Raw genomic sequence first — 19013 nt, forward strand, 5'->3', positions numbered from 1 at the left:
TCGAGATGCAGCGATTGCGTTGGCTAGGCCATATGATAAGAATGAGCGATGATGAACCCGCTAAAAAAGCGTATAAATTCGAGCCACATGGCGGTGCACGCAGAATTGGCAGGCCAAAGAATAGATGGCGCAAACAAGTGGATGAAGAGATGGCAAGGCGCGGTATTTCAGAAAACGAAGCACTAAACAGAGAGAATTTGAGATCTTTTCTTAGTTCGGTCTATGGAACAAATGTTCTGAAACGGGCCAGCTAAGTAAGTAAATGTGGACTTTCTACCTTGAAAACTTGCCCATGAGGTACCAAATTTGCTGATAACACCGACCGATAATTTTCAAAAAATTTTGTTACACTTGAACCGAACTATATACGTTTGAAAGTATAGGAAAAATTAAGTATAATGATATTTTAAATTTTTCGTTTTCTCATCGTTTTGACCTTTTAGAGGTCAAACAAATTTCAAAGGTTAACATAGTATAATTTTGGTTGTCGGACAGTGTAATCTTAATCGTGAAAAAATAATGTACCTATTCCTTTCAATCATAAATATTAAAAATGTTGTATTTTTTGTATGACCAAAATTTAAATGTTTGTAATTTTTGTTTTGACATTTTATCTATGTATTGAAATTTGAATAACAACGTTAGTCCCAATTTACATTAGGCGAGTTTACTTGCGGCAATTGTCAGTTTGTAGGTGAGAGAGGGTGCTGAGAGGCAAAGGGTTACCATATGCCTCACCTCTCTCTCCTACAAAATGACAATTGCCGCAAGTAAACTCGCCCAATGTAAATTGGGACTTACAAAAGTTTCATTGAATGTCTACATTAGGGCTGCTCATACAACTACAAACATATTTTGTTATTGTGTTGGTTTTGAAACACAAACATTTTGATAGTTTCCCAACATACCATTCAGTCTGATTTTATAAAATTTACGAAAAACAATTCATATAAATACATTATATAATTACACGGATAAGCTAATAATAAGCATACACATTCATTTTTTTCAAGAGATTCAAGTTTCGTTTATTCTCCAGTGGCTACACAAGAATTTGTAATTCAAATACGATGTTTTGTTCGAGTAATGTTGGTTTTTGGGTTGTCTTGTGTAATGGAAAAAATGTGTGCATTGAAAATTTTCATTTCAAAAACAAAAGCTCTCTTTTTCAATTGTGTGAGTGAGCAAATATACACATACCGAACAGCAGAAGTGCGCCCTTTGAGCAGCCCTAGTCTACATTGAATTAAAACATTAGCTTCGTTCCGGAACTAAAAAGTTTTTACACATTTAACACATTTTTACATTTTCACCCGAAATGCGTTCCCGTAAAACAAAAAAGTTGCAAAATGTTCTCTTCTCTTTGAACAAAAATGGCGCTGAATAGTTTTCTCTTTAGAAACATTTTACACGACAAATTTGGGCGAGCAAAAATATACAACATGTTTGCCGGCTTCTGATTGGCTGACACTCGGACTTTGACATTTGTTTCAGTTTTTATGACGTTTCTGCACTTTTTCCGTTCCCGTACATTTTGGAAATATGTGTGTGTTGTACTCATTTTCAACAGATTGCTCTTTTCACACTTTAATAATTAAAAAAGTAATGGAACGAAGCTAATGTTTTCATAAAATGAGTAAGTCCATATTTACATTAGGCAATTTTCCTTGCGGCAATTGTCAGTTTGTAGGTGAGAGAGGGTGTTGAGAGGCAGATGTTTACCATATGCCTCACCTCTCTCTCCATCAAACTGACCATTGCCGCAAGGAAAATTACCTAATATAAATATGGACGGGTGCCACCGTGGTGCAATGGTATGCACACCCGCCTTGCACGCAGAGGGTCGTGGGTTCGATTCCCCGGCCAGGCAACATCAATTTTTCAACAGTGGCCAAATACCCCTCAGTAATGTTGGCCACATTTCCTGAGTATTTCAGCCATGTAAAACTTCTCTACAAGTGGTGTCTTAAGACACGCCGTTCGGACTCGGCGATAAACTGTAGGTCCCATAACATTGAGCTAATATGAATCGGAGTGCACTCATTGATATGAGAGAAGTCTCCCTTATCCCGCCTGGGATGTTTGTGGAACATTTATATTATATATAATATAAATGTGGACAGGTTAGACTTCTCTCATATCAATGAGTGCACCCCGATTCATATAACTCAATGATATGGGACCTACTGTTTATCGCCGAGTCCGAACGGCGTGTCTTACGACACCACTTGTAGAGAAGTTTTACATGGCTGAAATATTCAGGAAATTTCGCCAAAATTACTAAGGGGTATTTTGCCGCTGTTGAACATTTTGATGTTGTCTGGCCGGGGAATCGAACCCAAGTATCTCAATTTACTTTTAAGAAAAATTAACATAAAAAGCATTTATGAAATCGAAAAGGAAAACTAATTTTTCATTTCACATTTTCATAAAAAGAGAATTGACCCCCTGGTCTAGGCTGTTTGTACGGTTTACTTTCACAACTTAAGGCAGTGAGGTATCGTGCAACCTCCAAAATGTATGCCTACGTGTACCTCAGGACATTTTAGAAATTTTCAAAAAATCAGTTCATTTCTTTTCGAGATATAAAATATTTAAAAAGTGGGCGTGGTCGGGACTTGGGGCCCCTACTAAGAACATTTGACCGTTTTCTAGAAAATAACATTGTGCGACAACAAAAAAAAAAAAAAAAAAATACAAGGAGAACTGAGTAGATGATGAAAGTAGAGCTAAAAATATGAGACACGTGTATCGTCACTTTTAAAGTTTACGTCGGAAAGTAACCAAAGAAGGCGGGACAATTCTAGTTTCTTCGACATATTCGAGTTAAGATATCTTGGAATCCTCGCATTTAAGGTACATAGTGTCTGTGGTAACTTTACTGAGGAGGATATGGGGACAAATTTTGTTAAAAGTAGAATTTTATGTAAAATTGTTCTTCCTGGAACCATGTTTCATATTACTTTTATGCATCAAATCGAAAAAAGACGACAAAATTTTCCATAAAAATTGGTAAATATTTTCATGTTTTTCAGCAAAATTGATACTGATATTTTCATGATATATAATGTAAAAAACATTTCATTTCTTTGGTGACCCATAGTGAAATCTGACGAAGAATATTTTTGACCTTGATGTCATCTTTCTAAATGTATGTTTTGTGGGACAGTTTTGAACAATCTCAGATAAAGTCCGACTTTAACCCTAAAACGTGTTTTTAATTTTTAGAGATTCCTGGCGATTAGATAAGATTTACAGATTTGTGTTCTGAGACCTACAGTAAAATTTTATGACGAAGAATTTTTTAGAGTATTTGAATTTGATATGATCACATTTTAAAGGAGTTTTTGGAAGATTTTCGAAAAAAGGACCAAAAAGACTGTTTTGATGAACTGCATAAGGGTTAAAGCTTTTAACAAAAATATTCCCCACATCCTCCTCAGTAAAGTTGATAAAGACACTATATACCTTAAATGCGAGGATTCCAAGATATCTTAACTCAAATATTTCGAAAAAATTAGAAATGGGCGCCTAATTTGATTACTTTCCGACGTAAACTTTTAAAAAGTCGATACACGCGTCTCATATTTTTAGCTCTACTTTCATCTTCTACTCGGGTTTTCCCATCATTTTGAAAAAAAAAAACAAGTAAAAAAGTATCAGTCGGCTTTGCCGACAGAGATATACCCTCAGCCTGTGCAAATTGAAACACTTTTTTCACAAAAAACTTATGTATTTAGGCGGTTTCAAAATTTTGGTCGTATGAACCGACAAAAATGTTGATAAGGATTAAAGTTCAAAAATGTTGCGGAAAAGTTACTTAAAGGAATGGACCGACATAGACCATGGGTGTGCCATAGGCGGTTTTTACACCCTTCGGGCTGTTTTCTCAAGAAGTATGGACTTGCCCCTGAAACAACTTTTACCATCGTAATTGAGGCAGCAAATGTAAGTTGCTTCAACAAAAATCAAAGTGATTCAATAACAGGTCTTAAAGTGAACTTATCCAAAATTGTGTGTGTGATGTACGGGATGGAGTGGACAAATATAGTCCATATTCGAACCTGATCTATATCTGGTAGATATTATGAGAATGTGTAAAGTATGGGCCAAATCGGTCACTCCCATCAAGAATTATCGTTCGCACAATTTCCGAATATTTTTGAACTTTTGTGGGGTAGGTACCTGAAGGAGTGGACCGATATGGCTTATCTACGATCTTAAACTAAGTTTGGAAACAATATTACGAAGGCCAAATTTTGGCTGGAATCGGCATTTCCGTTCGAGAATTACCGTGCGCTTCCACCCGTAAACATGGTGTCCTAGGGTTTGTTTTTCAACTTTCAGGCTATTTTTTCAGGAAGTATGGACTTGCCCCTGAGGAAACTTGTACCTTCGTATAGGGGACAGTGAATACAAGATGTTACAACAAAAACCAAAGCGATTCGAGAGCAGGTCCTAAACTGAACTTTTCCGAAATTTTGTTTGGGATGTACTCGAAGGAGTTTACCGATTGAGTCCTTATTAGAATCTCATCTAAGTCTGGCAGAAATTTCACGATGTGCAAAGTATGGACCAAATCGGAGTTATCGTACGCACAAATTTTCCGTACATTTTCGAACATTTGTGGGGGAGGTACCGGAAGGAGTGGACCGATATATTCCATCGTTGAACTTGAACTTAGTTTGGACAAAATATTACAAAAGCCAAATTTTGGACCAAATCGGTTGATCCATTCGAGAGTTATCTTGCGCTCCAACCACTACACACGGTGTCAGAGGGTTTTTTGTAACTTTCAGGCTATTTTCTCAGGAAGTATGGACTTGCCCCTAATGAAACTTACAGCGTCGTATAGAGGACGGCGAATACAACTTGCGTAAATAAAAATCAAAGCGATTCGAGACCAGGTCCTAAACTGAACTTTTCCGAAATTTTGTGTGGGAGGTACCCGAAGGAGTGGACCGATTGAGTCCATATTGGAACCTCATCTAAGTTTGGTAGAAATTACACGATGTGCACAGTATGGACCAAATCGGTTATTCCCTACAAGAGTTATCGTGCGCACAAATTTTGCGAATATTTTTGAACATTTGTGGAGGAGGTACCTGAAGGAGTGGACCTATATGGCCCATCTTCGAACTTAAATCGAATCTGGACAAAATATGTCGATACCCAAAATTTGAACAGAATCGATTGATCCGTTCGAGAGTTATCGTGCGCACCAGCCAGACAGACCGACAGATAGACAGACGGACGGACATTGCTAGATCTACTCAAAATTGTCTGAAACGGATATCGCACAAACATACTTGGGGTTTCTATGAGGCACATTTTTGGTCGTATCAAAGTGTAAATACCCTCTTTAGCCTAAAGGCTGAGGGTATAAAAATTAATTTTGTTGCACAGTGTAATTTGCAAACCGGTGCGTTCATAAGAGTTGCATATATAGTGATTCAGTAGAGCCCTTAGAAATTTATCAACAAATATATAGCTTACTTTTCCACTGGACATTCCAGAAAATTTCATGAAATTAGGTTCAGTAGTTTTGAAAGTTTAATGTATTGAAATGAGTGGGAGTGGCCATCAGATTCCAAGGTATAACGTATTTAAACACGTGGGAGTGGTCGTGGTTTTTCGGAGACACAATCACCATTGTCTACAAAACTGATGTTCAACCCGATATATTTATAAGTTCTGTATATATAGCTTTACGTGGGGAAGGTAACCCACATCCTTCGAAATTCATAAAAAATATACATTACATTTACAGCTTTTGCAGCCGCTTACAATTGTCTAAAGCGTTGTTAGGTCAATCAGATATACTATTTATTCTTACTTTTAATTTCTTCAATCCCAATTCTGGAAATAGTTGTTTGTCCATATCATTTACTGATATGTATATTTTTGCATAAAAGGGATGAGTATCCATTAAGTATATGTTTTTGAAAACTTTTAAATCTGTAAACGTGCAAACTCAATTCTCAATCATATGAACAATTCGTGCTGAGTTATCAACTTTTTGTTTTCTTTTTTTTTTAAATAAATCTTCAAACTCGTGGTAAATACTTGGGTGAAAAATTCGGAAAGAAAGGGTGTTTGATTTGCAATGAGGATTTTTTTTTGCACAGAAAGACAGAAAGACCAACTTTAACAGAAGACAAGTAGATGCTAAATTGGTATTTGTTGAAGTTGTAAGAAGTAAAATTGAATTTAATTTGGTGGAACAAAATAATGAATGCAACAAATTAAAAAATTCAAAGGGGAAATTTCTATTTTGTGATTGGCGACGGCGACGACGACAACAACTAACTGATGAAGGGATGGGATGGATGGCTGGTTTTTGTAAATTGTAAATTGGAATGATGGGATACGTTTTTCTAAATATTTTTCTTTGTGTGTAGTTGAGACGAATGAAAACCAAATCAAACTTAGCCTCGCAACATCCATAACATGATTAAAATGTTTTCTTGAATTAATTACTAAAAATGATTTGCAACTTTTGTGTTTTGCCAAATGGTAGGAATTGCTGGTGGTGGGGGCCGGAGAAATTGTGAAAGGATAACAATGACTATTTGTGGCTTTGGAAAAAATGGCTACATTTTCTATTTCATGTTCTATAGAGTTCCTAACCTAAAATGGACAAAGGAAACAAAAAATTAAATGAAAAACCTCACATAGTTTTTAAAAACAAATAGCAAACATGGAGGAGAATCATAATTAGAAAATGAAAAAGAACAGAAAAACAATGAGAATGAAATGGAATTTGATTAAGGCCAAGTATAAATTTTGTTATTGGGGTTAAGTAGAGAGAGAGAGAATAAAGAGCAGAGTATTTGTTTTTTGAGCTACCAACTAAAGACTCAACTAATGCCAATGGGGGGCTTGAGAGGTAGGGGGATCTAAGAGGTGTTGATTATTATTGTTGTTGTTGGCAAATAAGTGGTAGGTAATGGTGGTGATGATAGTAGTAGTGGTGGTGTTCAAACTAAACTAAATACATGACTGGAGTGCTGGAGGAGTTTTCGCATAGTCTCGTTCATATTTTTCTTCGTTACGTTTTAAATTGCAATTATTTCTTGCTGTTACTCAAACTCTATGCCATAGTTTTTCGTTTTAGTTTTTTTGTTTTGCAAGCGAAACCTTGTAATACTTTTTTGTTCTTGTTTTTTGAGAAATAAATTTCAAAATGGGAACAATTGTCCATGTTATTTATAAGAGGAATTCCGCAGTTCGTAAAGGAAAATGAACAAAGTTGAGAACGTACACTAATTATTGTTGGAACAGATACAAAAAACGCAAAGAACTTCAAACACAAAATGGACAAACAAAACAAAACAAACATACCGGAGAACAAAACGAAACAAAAAGCCAACAAAATAGGAATTTAAGTTTGCATAAATCGTTAACAAACAAAAGTGTTGATAGAAAAATGTATTTTTTTTGTAAAATTCCATTGAATGAACTCTTAAGGTTTTGTTTTTTTTTTCATCATCTTCTTCTTCTTATCTTTTCAAAAAACACTTAAAACACAAACTATATTTTTGTTTTGTTTTTATTTTTTGTTTTCTTGTATATATTGCTTAACTAAAATAAGACATTTCTAATTAAAAAAAGTTATTTTGAACGGAAATTGAAAGAAGAAATAATTAAAGAAAAAAAAAAAACATTTTATAAAAAAAGTTAAAAAAAATCTTAAAGGTACATAGGCTAAAGTTTTATGTACCATTTTCACTTCTGATAGCGAGCTGATCGATAGCACATACATGGTGACACCAACTTCGACCGGGGGCCCTGAAATTTCATTTAGCATCAGTTTCAAAAAAATTATCCAAATATATTGTCAAATAGTAGATTGTTTTTTTGTTTATTATTTTAAAGATCAATGGCGAGGTATACATATATGGGCGAGTTCAAAATTAAATTCAATCCGTAATTTGCAGATGTATGGATTTTTTTCATTTTCGGTTTGGTTACACTTGGTTAGTTGGAACTTTGTGGTATAGTTTTATAGTTTTTATATAAATTAATCATGACAAGTATTAACTTCTTTTACATTATACGTTAAAAAACTACCTATTTTCCGCCAAGATGCATTTCTCAGATGTCCTTGTAGACTCAAACATGTTTTCTAATTAAGATATACTACCCAGCAAAATGTTCGATGCCTAAGATATGGGTGCAAGTGATTTATAATGTCTTCTTTTAAGCATCTTCACCCATTCTTTTTAGAAGAGCATGATCTCCATATGATCGAAATCATTTTCAGATCATAAGCATTGAAATTGTATTTAACATTCAAGGAATTCTTTCAAATGCTGAAGAAAAGATCGCATCTTTAATGACTTCATTTGAACCAACTTTTCTGTACAATTTTGCTGGGTATTAAAACATTCCTATCCCTGCGAATGAATTTAGAAAACAAATTTGAAATTTTCACTTTATCGTATTTTTAGGTGCCATATCTTTTCAATGAATATCGCGCCCACTAGTCATTTCAGTAGGTCATCGTATAACTTTTGGACCAGTATGCCAGGAAGCTTGGACTTGTCCACGGAAAACATAATATCGTTGTAAACAGGACCACAACAAACAGCATCGGTATATATTTCCAAAGAAACTACCAAAAGACCCTAAACTGCACCTAGACACAAATGTTCAACTTTTGTGCGGGAGGTACCCTAAGGAGAGGACCGATATGGGCCATTTCAGAAGTTAAACTAGATTTGGACAAAGTATTAGGATATCCACAGTTTGGATCAAATTAGTTGCTCCCGTTCAAGAGATGTCGTGCATATCAATTTAGTGACATTTTTAAATATTGGGGGGAAGTACCGGATGTTGTGGACCGGTATTGTCCATATTCGGACTGACACTATGTTTGGACACAATATAACGATGGCCAAATTTCGGACCAAATCGGTTGACAGTTCGAGAGTTATTGTGCTCTCCAGCCACTACATACGAGGGTCACTGAAAAACCTTCTGGCCTAGGCAACACGCAGTGTCGCCAAGCGTCATTTGACATTTTTTGGAACGTTTGACAGTTTTTAGCCTAAGGCTACGTATGAAAGTTTCACATACGACCATGTGTTGAGTTGTTTACTGTGAAATGATAAAATCGCTTTGAAAAAAAAAAAATGGAATTTACTAGTGAACATTTTGATCATTTTTCACAACTTTCACGGCAAGAGTGCATCGATCATTCTATAGTTCTATGAAAAACTGGTTTGGTAAATTCAATCATTTCCGACAAGTGCTAAAAATCGAGGTTCTTGAGGATCCTCCAAAAAAGGCCGTTGTGCCAGAAAAAATTAAGACGTGCGCTAACGGTTTTTTCTCGTTGGATCCCTTGTTAATCGGTGGAAGAAATTTCGAAAAAATACGATCGCAGTGCTTCAAAAGACGTTTATTAGACGGATCCTGGTGACGAATCATGGAACTATGCATATGAACTCGAAAAATAGCAGCAATCGTCAGAAGATGCCGTAAAAACTTTCAAAAACCATGTTTGTTGTTGTCTTAATCAAACCACTGTAAACTACCCAAAACATGCTCGTTTGTCTAACTGTCCTGAGTAATTTTAGGCTAAAAACTGTCAAACTTTCCAAAAAAAAATAAAAAAAAATTTCGTGTCATGTCATATCTGCGTGTTGCCTAGGCTAGAAGATTTTTAAGTGACCCTCGTATGGTGTCATTTGGGGTTTTTTACACCTTTCGCCCTGTTTTCTCCAGAAGTATGGACTTGCCCCTGAAAAAAATTTTACCGTCGTAATTCAGGCAGCGAATGAAAGTTGCATAAGCAAAATTCAAAGTAATTCGGGAGCAGGTCTTAAAGTGAACATATCCGAAATGTTGTGTTGGAGGTACCCGAAGGAGTGGACAAATGTAGACCATATTCAAACCTGATCTATACATTAGGATGTGTAAAGTATGGATCAAATCAGTCACTCCATTCTGAACATTTTTGGACTTTTGTGGGGAGGTACCTGAAGGAGTGGACCCATATGACGTATCTTCGAACTTAAACTAAGTTTGGACAAAATATTACGAAGGCCAAATTTGGACCGATTCGGCAGATCCATTCGAGAGTTACCTTGCACTACGACCACTACACACGGTGTCATTGGGTTTTTTGGCACCTTTCAGGTTATTTTCTCTGGAAATTTGGACTTGCCTCAGATGATGCTTGCAGTGAATACAAGTTGCTACAACAAAAATCAAAGCGATTCGAGAGCAGGTGGTAAACTGAAATGTGTGGGAGGTACCCGAAGGAGTGAACCGATTAAGTCCATATTGGAACATCATCTAGGTCTGCTAGAAATTTCACGATGTGCAGAGTATGGATCAAATCGGTTACTCTTTTCAAGAGTTATCGTGCGCACAAATTTCCAAACATTTTCGAACTTTTGTGGGGAGGTACCGGAAGGAGTGGACCGATATAGCCCATCTTCCAACTTAAACTAAGTTTGAACAAAATATAAAGAAAGCCAAATTTTGGACCGGATTGGTTGATCCTTTCGAGAGTTATCGTGCGCATCAACCAGACAGACGGACGGACATTGCTAAATTAACTCCAAATTGTCTGAAACGGATTTCGTCCAAACATACTTGGGGTCTAAAAACATTATTTCGATGAGGCATATTTTGCCCCTATGAAAGTGTGAAAGTGAAAGTGTATATGGTAATATTCAAAAATGTTTTACAATCGTTGAAGTTGAGGTTCACCATTTAATAAGTCGCAAACTGTCAATACATTTTATACAATATGAATATATTTATATTAATTGAAGTGTTTTAGCCGGGGTCGCATAAAATGAACCATAACAAATAATTTATGTGGAAGCTGTGTTGGTGGTAATATTAAAAAATTGGTAAAAATGTGTTGAAGTTTACAAGTTTTTTTGTGTTCTTTCTTGATTTCTGGTCAAACCACGGAAAATTCAGACCTGAGCTCAAAGAAAGAATTAAAGAACACCCCTTGGGCAACATGGTTCTAATGTATGACTTTTGGATATATGCACTGCATCCCCCTAAAATCGATGCTGACATTTTGAAGTTTTGAAATCTGGGTTTTTTGAATTTTTCTTATAATTGGAGGGCGCAACCAGATAATTACAAACTATTTATTATTACAAACTATTACAAACTATTTATTGGATTGTAGAGCTCGTGATTCCACGTCGTTTGATGTATATCTCATGAGTGTGCTTCATACAGGTCCCTAGTGATAGGAGTCCAAAGTCGAATTTATGGTGCGTAAATTTTCTTTAAAAACCTATTTTTTGCCTTCAAAATTTACAACTGTGACTCAGGTACCCCTGAGCCCCGCGTGATTTTGGTTTTTTTACGCGCCGGATCTAATGAACCCTTCCGCTTTCAAATCCATCCACTAAAACGGCGGATATAGATACCTTGAAAGTAGGAAATTCTGCAAAATTATGTTTTGATGATTCCGCGCATTGAACCGCGACTTTCTTTGGTTATTTTTACATAAATGGAATCCTTTATATGCGGTTGTATTATTTTCCAAAACCGTGTGGCATAAATTACCGAGATTCTGGAGTAATATTCGTATTTCGTATAAAATAGAATTTGGTAGCACATCCGCGGTTCTTGACGAATTTGTTTAAAATTTTGTATAATGACGTATTTTTTATAAGCGGTCACTGAAATCGGATGCGCCTTATAATCTTATGTACATCGCGCAATTTTTACCCACACAAAGGTTTTTTGAACAGTAAGATGCAGCTGATGGCACACTTTGGCCGCTGAATGAAAAGTGGAAAAATCGCTACATATTGATAGAGATGCACTCGCTGTATCTGAAAAGCGCATGCCCCTTAACTGATTTTAACGAATTCGCGAATTATACGTTTTTTTAACTTTTATGTTTTTTCTTTGGTAGTAATTTCAATATTACGATCTATTTCATAATCCTATTGTTTATCAAAGTAAGCAAATACACTTTCGGGTTTGTCATCGCCTTTTCCCTGAAGAAGTTTCAGCGAAGTCCGTCAGTCCTTGCATCGAAATTTAGCGCAATAGTAGAATAACTCCCAAAAATGTTTTTTTCTATTTTTCACATTAAACAAAAAAATATATTTTTGAAATAAATTCCAACAATAAGTTTTCGTCTTTTGTTGTTGCTGTAATATGGCAGTTATAAATCCTATCGTTAAAATTTTGGTCTCATATTTTTCTACGCGTTGTCTAGAATATGTACGTATTTTTAATATATTTTTTTCGAGTTTTATTTGGACTCTAAATTAGAATAAATTAAATTTACTCCAAGATTTTTTCAGTATTTCTTGATTTTCCGCGAAAATAGAAATACATTTAGTAAATATTAAGGCATCTACGGATAGATATTAAATGCTGTTAACGCTTTATATATACATTTTCTTATTACAGCAAAAATTGAATTTTTAAATATTTGTTCTTTATAAGGGAATAAAACCCCCCATAACTTTGGAGCGCAGCATCCAATTTTGTGAACGCGAACAGATTTGAAACCACGACTTTTTTCTTAATCTATGTTCCAAAAATTGCGGGTGTGCTCGCAAAAATTTTTTTAAAATTTCTTCCAATGGAATTGCAAAAGAAATTTGAAATTTACCATATACCCTGGTTAGCATAAATGGTGGAGGTATAAAAATACTAATTTTAATATAAGTAAATTCAATTTGTGGATTTGTTATTCTATAGAGTGCACAACTTGCTTTACAAGTGGTACTATATGGCACCACCGCAGGCAAAATGCCTTACATTAGAATTGAGCCAATTAATTTTTGACGATGAAAATGGTTGCCAGACAAAGTGATATCTTCCATACTTATCACCTACCATTATCACATGACAGTAGTAAGAAAGTGGTTAACGTTTTAAGGACAATGCTCTGTGTGACGTAGGGAATGGAAGATGCCAAGGAACGGTCCTGACCGGTTTTAACATGGCAAAGCCCAGGATTTATCTTGGTCCCTCTTTCATCTCAAGTGGACACTGACCTCCCCGTGGTGTCACCTGAGGAACTCCCTTTAACACCCGTTAAAGGTAGTGAGTTAACATGTGACGAGCGTTCACCCATAAGAACGTTAAAAACTTGGGTTTGGGCGTCGGGTTAGTAACCCTCCTCTAGAAAAAACAGCCTACTATGAAAAAATGAAAGAAAAGAAAAACAAACCCCTCTAAAGTTAACGAACCCCGCAAACGGTTTAAGGATCTACGATATGATCTACGTATCTGCACCTGGAATGTTCGCACTCTTTATAGAGAAGGTACAGTCTTCGCATTAGCAGACGTACTTGAAAAGTACAAGGCCGATATTACTGCCATACAGAAAATACCATGGATTGGAAAAGGCGTCACAACAACACCTAAAGGTGACCCACTGTATTCTGGTATCCAGCTTCATCCCAGTGAATGAAAGACTCGCTGCAATTCGATTAAAAGCAAAATTCTTCAACAGCAGCTTTATTTGCGCTCATGCTCCCACTGAAGACAAGGACGAACAAACCAAAGATATATTTTACGAACGCTTAGAAGAAAATTATGACCGTTGTCCTGCCCATGACATTAAAATTATACTAGGCGATTTGAATACCAAAATTGGAAAGGAGAATATCTTTGGCCCAACAGTCGGTATATTCAGTCTCCACAGTGAAACATCTGACAATGGTATGAGGCTGATAGACTTTGCAGCTGCAAGAAACATGGTAGTTAGCAGTACCAGATTTAAGCATCTCGATATTCATAAGGGCAACTGGCTCTCGCCAGATCAAAGAACAAGAAATCAATGATAGATGGAAGACATGCATCAAGCGTGTTGGATGTACGATCGTTCCGAGGTGCAAACATAGACTCGGACCACTACCTTGTTGCAGCAAAGGTACGTACCAGATTAAACGTAGCAAACAAAGTGCGAACAGACACAACACGGAAGTTGGACATCGGTAAGCTGCAATCACAACAGATAGCCACAGCATATTCCACTCAACTGGCCCAATTGCGTAATGAGAGCACTCCTTGTCCCGATAACATAACAACACAGTGGCAAAATATTGCCCACTCCATGCAAACAGACGCAAAATCCATACGTTGATTCCAGAGACCTCCACAAAGGAATTCATTGCATGACCATGAGTGTCGTGCTGCTACCGAAGAGAAAAATGCGGCATATACAAGGTGGCGCAAAAGTAATCCTCCTATCAGAAAATGCTATATTTTTTGCGATTGGCCCTAATGTCAGTTCTGTTTTGACATTTGTGTAGTAAACACATGTAAAATACACGTTAATAAACAATGTTACGCTACACTGCTCCAGAACGCGGAATATTGGTGACTATTTATTTGGCCAATAATCGGTCGGTGACTTTGGCACCACGTGAATTTCGTCGCAGACGTTTAGCCGCTCGCCTCGAAGAGACTGGCACAACACGTGATGCTGCCATGCATGGCAGATCCCAGAGTATCCGTTCTGCAGAGAATATTGCTGCTGTAGCCGAGGATGTCATGGAAACGCCGTTGACATAGGCAAGACGACGTGCCACGCAAATGGGTATCAGTTGACGGTCTTTACAGCGAATTTTGGTACAAGATTTGAAGATGTTTCCGTACAAAGTCCAGACTGTGCATCAGCTGTTAGATGCTGGCCGCCAATCGCGTCTAACATACGATCAAGCCATCTTTAATCACCACCAACAGCAAGATGATTTTTCATCAAAAATAATCCTGAGTGATGAGGCGCTCCAGACTTCTTTTTGTGGGGCTTTTTGAAGTCGCCGGTTTATGTCAACAAGCCTCAGACACTTTCAGCTCTTAAAGACAATATCCGACAAGAATTTGAGGACCTATCGCCGGAAGTTTTGGCCAAGGCGATGGAAAATGGCATAAAAGGGCTCAAAAGACAATAAACTGTGGCGGCGGCCATTTATCTGATATCATATTCTCGAATCGATGTAAAAAAAATTAAAAGACCAAAGAAAAATAATCCACAAGAAAAATCAAAGTTTTTCATTTTTTTAAATTACAGCCAAAAAATGTCGGAAGATTACTTTTGCGCCACCTTGTAGAGCTACTTTACAATCAGTAGCAACGCGTAGCGCACGAGAGAGATATCGGAGAAAGGGAGAGAAGAGAAACGTCTTTTCCGCAAGAAAAAGAGATAAATGGAAAAGCGGGAGTGTGAGAAAATCGAGATGTACAGGAGCCAGTATAAAGTCCAAAAATGTCTACCAAAGAATGAAACATCAAACTGATGGCTTTGGTACAGGCACATCCTTCTGTAGAGACCAACAAGATAATTTGGTAACTGATACATATCGTGTGCTCGGGATATGGAAATAGCGTTTTTCCAAAGTATTGGTATGCCATAGTAGCGAAGACCACGAAGATACCACAGATCCTATCCCAGTAGATGGTTTTGAATGTATACCGCCCAGACAAGATGAGGCAAAGACAGCAATAAACCGGCTGGAGAATAATAGGACAGCAGGAGCTGATAGCCTACCAGCCGAGCTGTTCAAAACCGGAGGTGACACTCTGATAAAGTGCATGCAACTGCTAGTTAGCTCCATCTGGCAGGAAGAACCGGTATCCGACGATGGGAACCTGAGAATACTGGCATATTGTGTGAGCGATAAATCCACCATTGACCAGATATTTATCTTGAAAAAATCCTGGAGAAGGCCAAAAAAATGCAGATCGATACCCACCATATTTTTGTCGATTATAAAGCAGGCTTCGGCAGCCCCTATACGTTCAGAGGTATTCGAAGCCATGTCTAATTTTGGTATTCCCGCAAAGCTCATTCGGCTTTGTAAGATGAGTTTAGCTGATACTCGGTCCTCAGTTAAAATAGGAAAGAACTTCTCCGAAGAGTTTATTACCAAAAAAGGTTTCAGATAAGAGACAGTCTTTCGTGTGACTTATTCAAAACCCTTTTGGAAAAGGTTATACGATATGCGAAGGTCAAAAGAAGTGTAGCAATATATACAAACAGTCATATATTACTTGCTTATGCCGACGACATTGACACAATGGGTCGATCGGTGAAGGAAGTAACTGATACCTTTGCAAAAGTCGAAAGGGAATCTGCTAAAGTGAGTTGATGGTATCGACGCGTAATAGGTCCACAGATCTCGCACCAGCTGTGAATGTTGCTACCTAAAATTTTGAGGTAGGAAAAGACTTCGCCTACACCAGCACCGCCATAAACGCAACAAAGAACATCGATTGTGTAATACGAAGAAGAATAGAGGTGACCAACATATTCTACTTTGAGCTAAGTAAGCAGTTGAAGAATACAGCCACATCTTGTCGAACAGAAGTAACACTTTACAAACCACTGATACTGCCCGAAGCCTGGGTACTTGCGCAAGCAGATAAAGCAGTGCTGGGTGTGTTTAAGAGAAAAATTCTTCGAAAGATCAATGGGCCAATCTGCGTTGACCGTGAATATCGACGTCGTATGAACCACGAGCTGTATCTGAAGGAATCCAGATACAACGTTTGCGTTGGCTAGGCCATGTCATATAGATGAGTGATGATGAAGCCGCTAAACAGTCTCATAAATACGGGCCGCATGGCGACACACCCAAACCTGGAAGGCCAAGGATTCGTTGGAGCGAGATGAAAAGGCGCGATATTCCAGAAAGCGAAGCACCAAACGGAGTTCGGCTTATGGAACAACTGTTGTGTAATGAGCCAGCTAAGTTAGTATTATATGATAGCTCAGCATACGAGGGCTGCACGATAACTGGCCTAACAATGAAAACGCGATTATTTACCATCAAAAATAGTTTCTGAAAATTGCATGACATTAAATTTAGTAGTTTTGGGAAAATAATGTATTGAAAAGTGTGGGCGTGGTCATCAGTTTTCATGATATAACATAGTCCCAATTTACATTGGGCGAGTTTACTTGCGGCAATTGTCAGTTTGTAGGAGAGAGAGGTGAGGCATATGGTAACCCTTTGCCTCTCAGCACCCTCTCTCACCTACAAACTGACAATTGCCGCAAGTAAACTCGCCTAATGTAAATTGGGACATATTTAAAATAGTGGCGTGCTGCGGTATTTTGGCTCAAAATATGTACCTCCCAAAATTTATGCCGAAACCGGTATAATCATACGTTTGGCTTACACATATAGCGTATAAAAGAAAGGCGTAGGGAAGTTACCCCACCTCTTCCGAAATGCATAAATATATATAACAACGGCAAACCTTGAGGTTTTGCTGCAAATTTCATGAAAATCGGTTCTGTAGTATAGGATATATAACATATTTAAAGAAGCAGGCGTGGTTATGTCTTTAGGCTCCAAAGAAGTACCTAGATTGTAGGTTAATTCGTAAATTTTTAAACCGATACATTCCCAATATTGGCACATGTTGTGTTTTTTAAAAATATCGCATATGACAGGTACCCCACCCACCTCTGGAATTCAGTAAAATATGTAGCGTTTTTTCGGGGGCCATCCCTGTACGTTCCCTGACAATTTCAGGATAATTGGTTCACTAGTTTTTTTTAGTAAAAATTTAAATTGAAAATTGAAAAAAGTGGGCGTGGTAAAGTTTTCTTTCCATAAAAACCTAAGTTGGTTTATGGCGGGAATTAAAATCGAATTCATAAAGATACATATGGCGTTTTTTTTTCATTTTAACAAAGGGAAGTACCCCGCCCCTTCGAAATTTAACAAAATATCCCAGCAAAAAAATTCCTTTCAAAATCATGGGTTTCGTAAGAGATGTTTGGCAGCCGTAACTACCCTTAAATCCTCATTCTTCCCCATTATTTTTACAAGGGCACGTCGCACTCAGTTTCTAGTTATTTTATGACCACTAGAATAACTAGTTATTCTGTGGCCAATAAAAGTTGAAAAGTAATGTGAAAAAATTCCATTTTTAGAACAGTTGATGTGGAGAATTTGTTTCCAAATTTCAACACACTTCTTACTTTTATTTTACTTTATTTTATTTCGCTCCCTGCCCTAGTTGAACACATGATCCCTCTGATTTCTAGCCAAACACACTACACACTATGCCACGCACACGAGCATTAAGGGTTGCTTAAGAACTTAAATGTGCACAAGGATTTGTAGTCGGACACACACACTGTGCCACCGTCCTCATTACTTAGTCAGGAGTAAAATAAGTAGGTTTACCTTGTAAATTTTTTAAGAAGTAACCCATTACTTTTCAGATTACTTGTAATGCGAAAAGAAGCTTGTTTACATTACTTTGTAAAGGTTTACGTAACGACTATCGGATGCAAATTTTTGCTGGGATGTATCCTATTTTCACCGCTGGCCATCCCTGTACATTCCCTGAAAATGTCAGTAAAATCGGTCCAGTAGTTTTGTAGATGTAACATATTTTAAAAAGTGGGCGTGGTCAAGTCTTTGGGTCCCAAATATGTAGTTAAGGTCCCAAATATGTTGTAAATATAGAACTTTTAAAGAAATAGGGTATATGGGGAGTACCCCACCCCCTCCGAAATTCAACAAAATTTGTACCCCATTTTAACCGGGGGCCATTCCTGTACATTCCCTGACAATTTCCGAAAAATCGTTACAGTTGATTTTGTAGAAAAGATGAAAATTTCAAATTGAAAGAAGTTGGCGTTAAAGTGTGCGTGGTCAAATTTTTTTTGCATAAAACCTAAGTCGGGTTATGACAAACATAAAAAAAAATTATCCAAATCTGTCCAGCGGTTCTCAACTAATGCCATCACCAACGAACGACATTTAATTTTTATTTATAAAGATTTTTCACAATTTATATTTTGTTCATAATTTTTGCATTTTATTTTTTTGCCACTTTTGAAAGTATCTCGTTGTCTTTGGCTTCAAAATTATACCACAATGTTCCTACTAACATGAATTACCCATACACCGAGAAAGAAAAAATTCAAATCCATTGATCCCTTTAGTTGATCGAATAATTTTGAAACTTTCCATAGATAGACACAAATGAGAAAGAAGTTTATTATAAAAAAGAATGACAACTAAAAATAAGCT

General features: G+C 37.0%; 1 protein-coding gene across 40 annotated transcripts in view; it reads right to left on the reverse strand.

Annotated features, from left to right (window-relative positions):
- Rdl (Resistant to dieldrin) overlaps nucleotides 1-19013 on the reverse strand; it is a 275701-nt gene that overhangs the window by 136700 nt on the left and 119988 nt on the right. For 33 of the 40 annotated variants that reach the window (XM_073983930.1, XM_073983903.1, XM_073983936.1 and 30 more), the window contains one exon: nucleotides 7724-7791. The exons of the other annotated variants lie outside the window; for them this stretch is intronic. In XM_073983930.1, coding sequence (XP_073840031.1) covers nucleotides 7724-7791 — 68 coding nt within the window. The remainder of the gene's footprint in view (nucleotides 1-7723; nucleotides 7792-19013) is intronic. 40 annotated transcript variants of the gene reach the window in all.

The sequence above is a fragment of the Musca autumnalis genome, unplaced genomic scaffold, assembly GCF_047663935.1.
Source record: "Musca autumnalis isolate F117 unplaced genomic scaffold, ASM4766393v1 scaffold_4, whole genome shotgun sequence".
In the NCBI taxonomy this organism is placed as follows: domain Eukaryota; kingdom Metazoa; phylum Arthropoda; class Insecta; order Diptera; family Muscidae; genus Musca; species Musca autumnalis.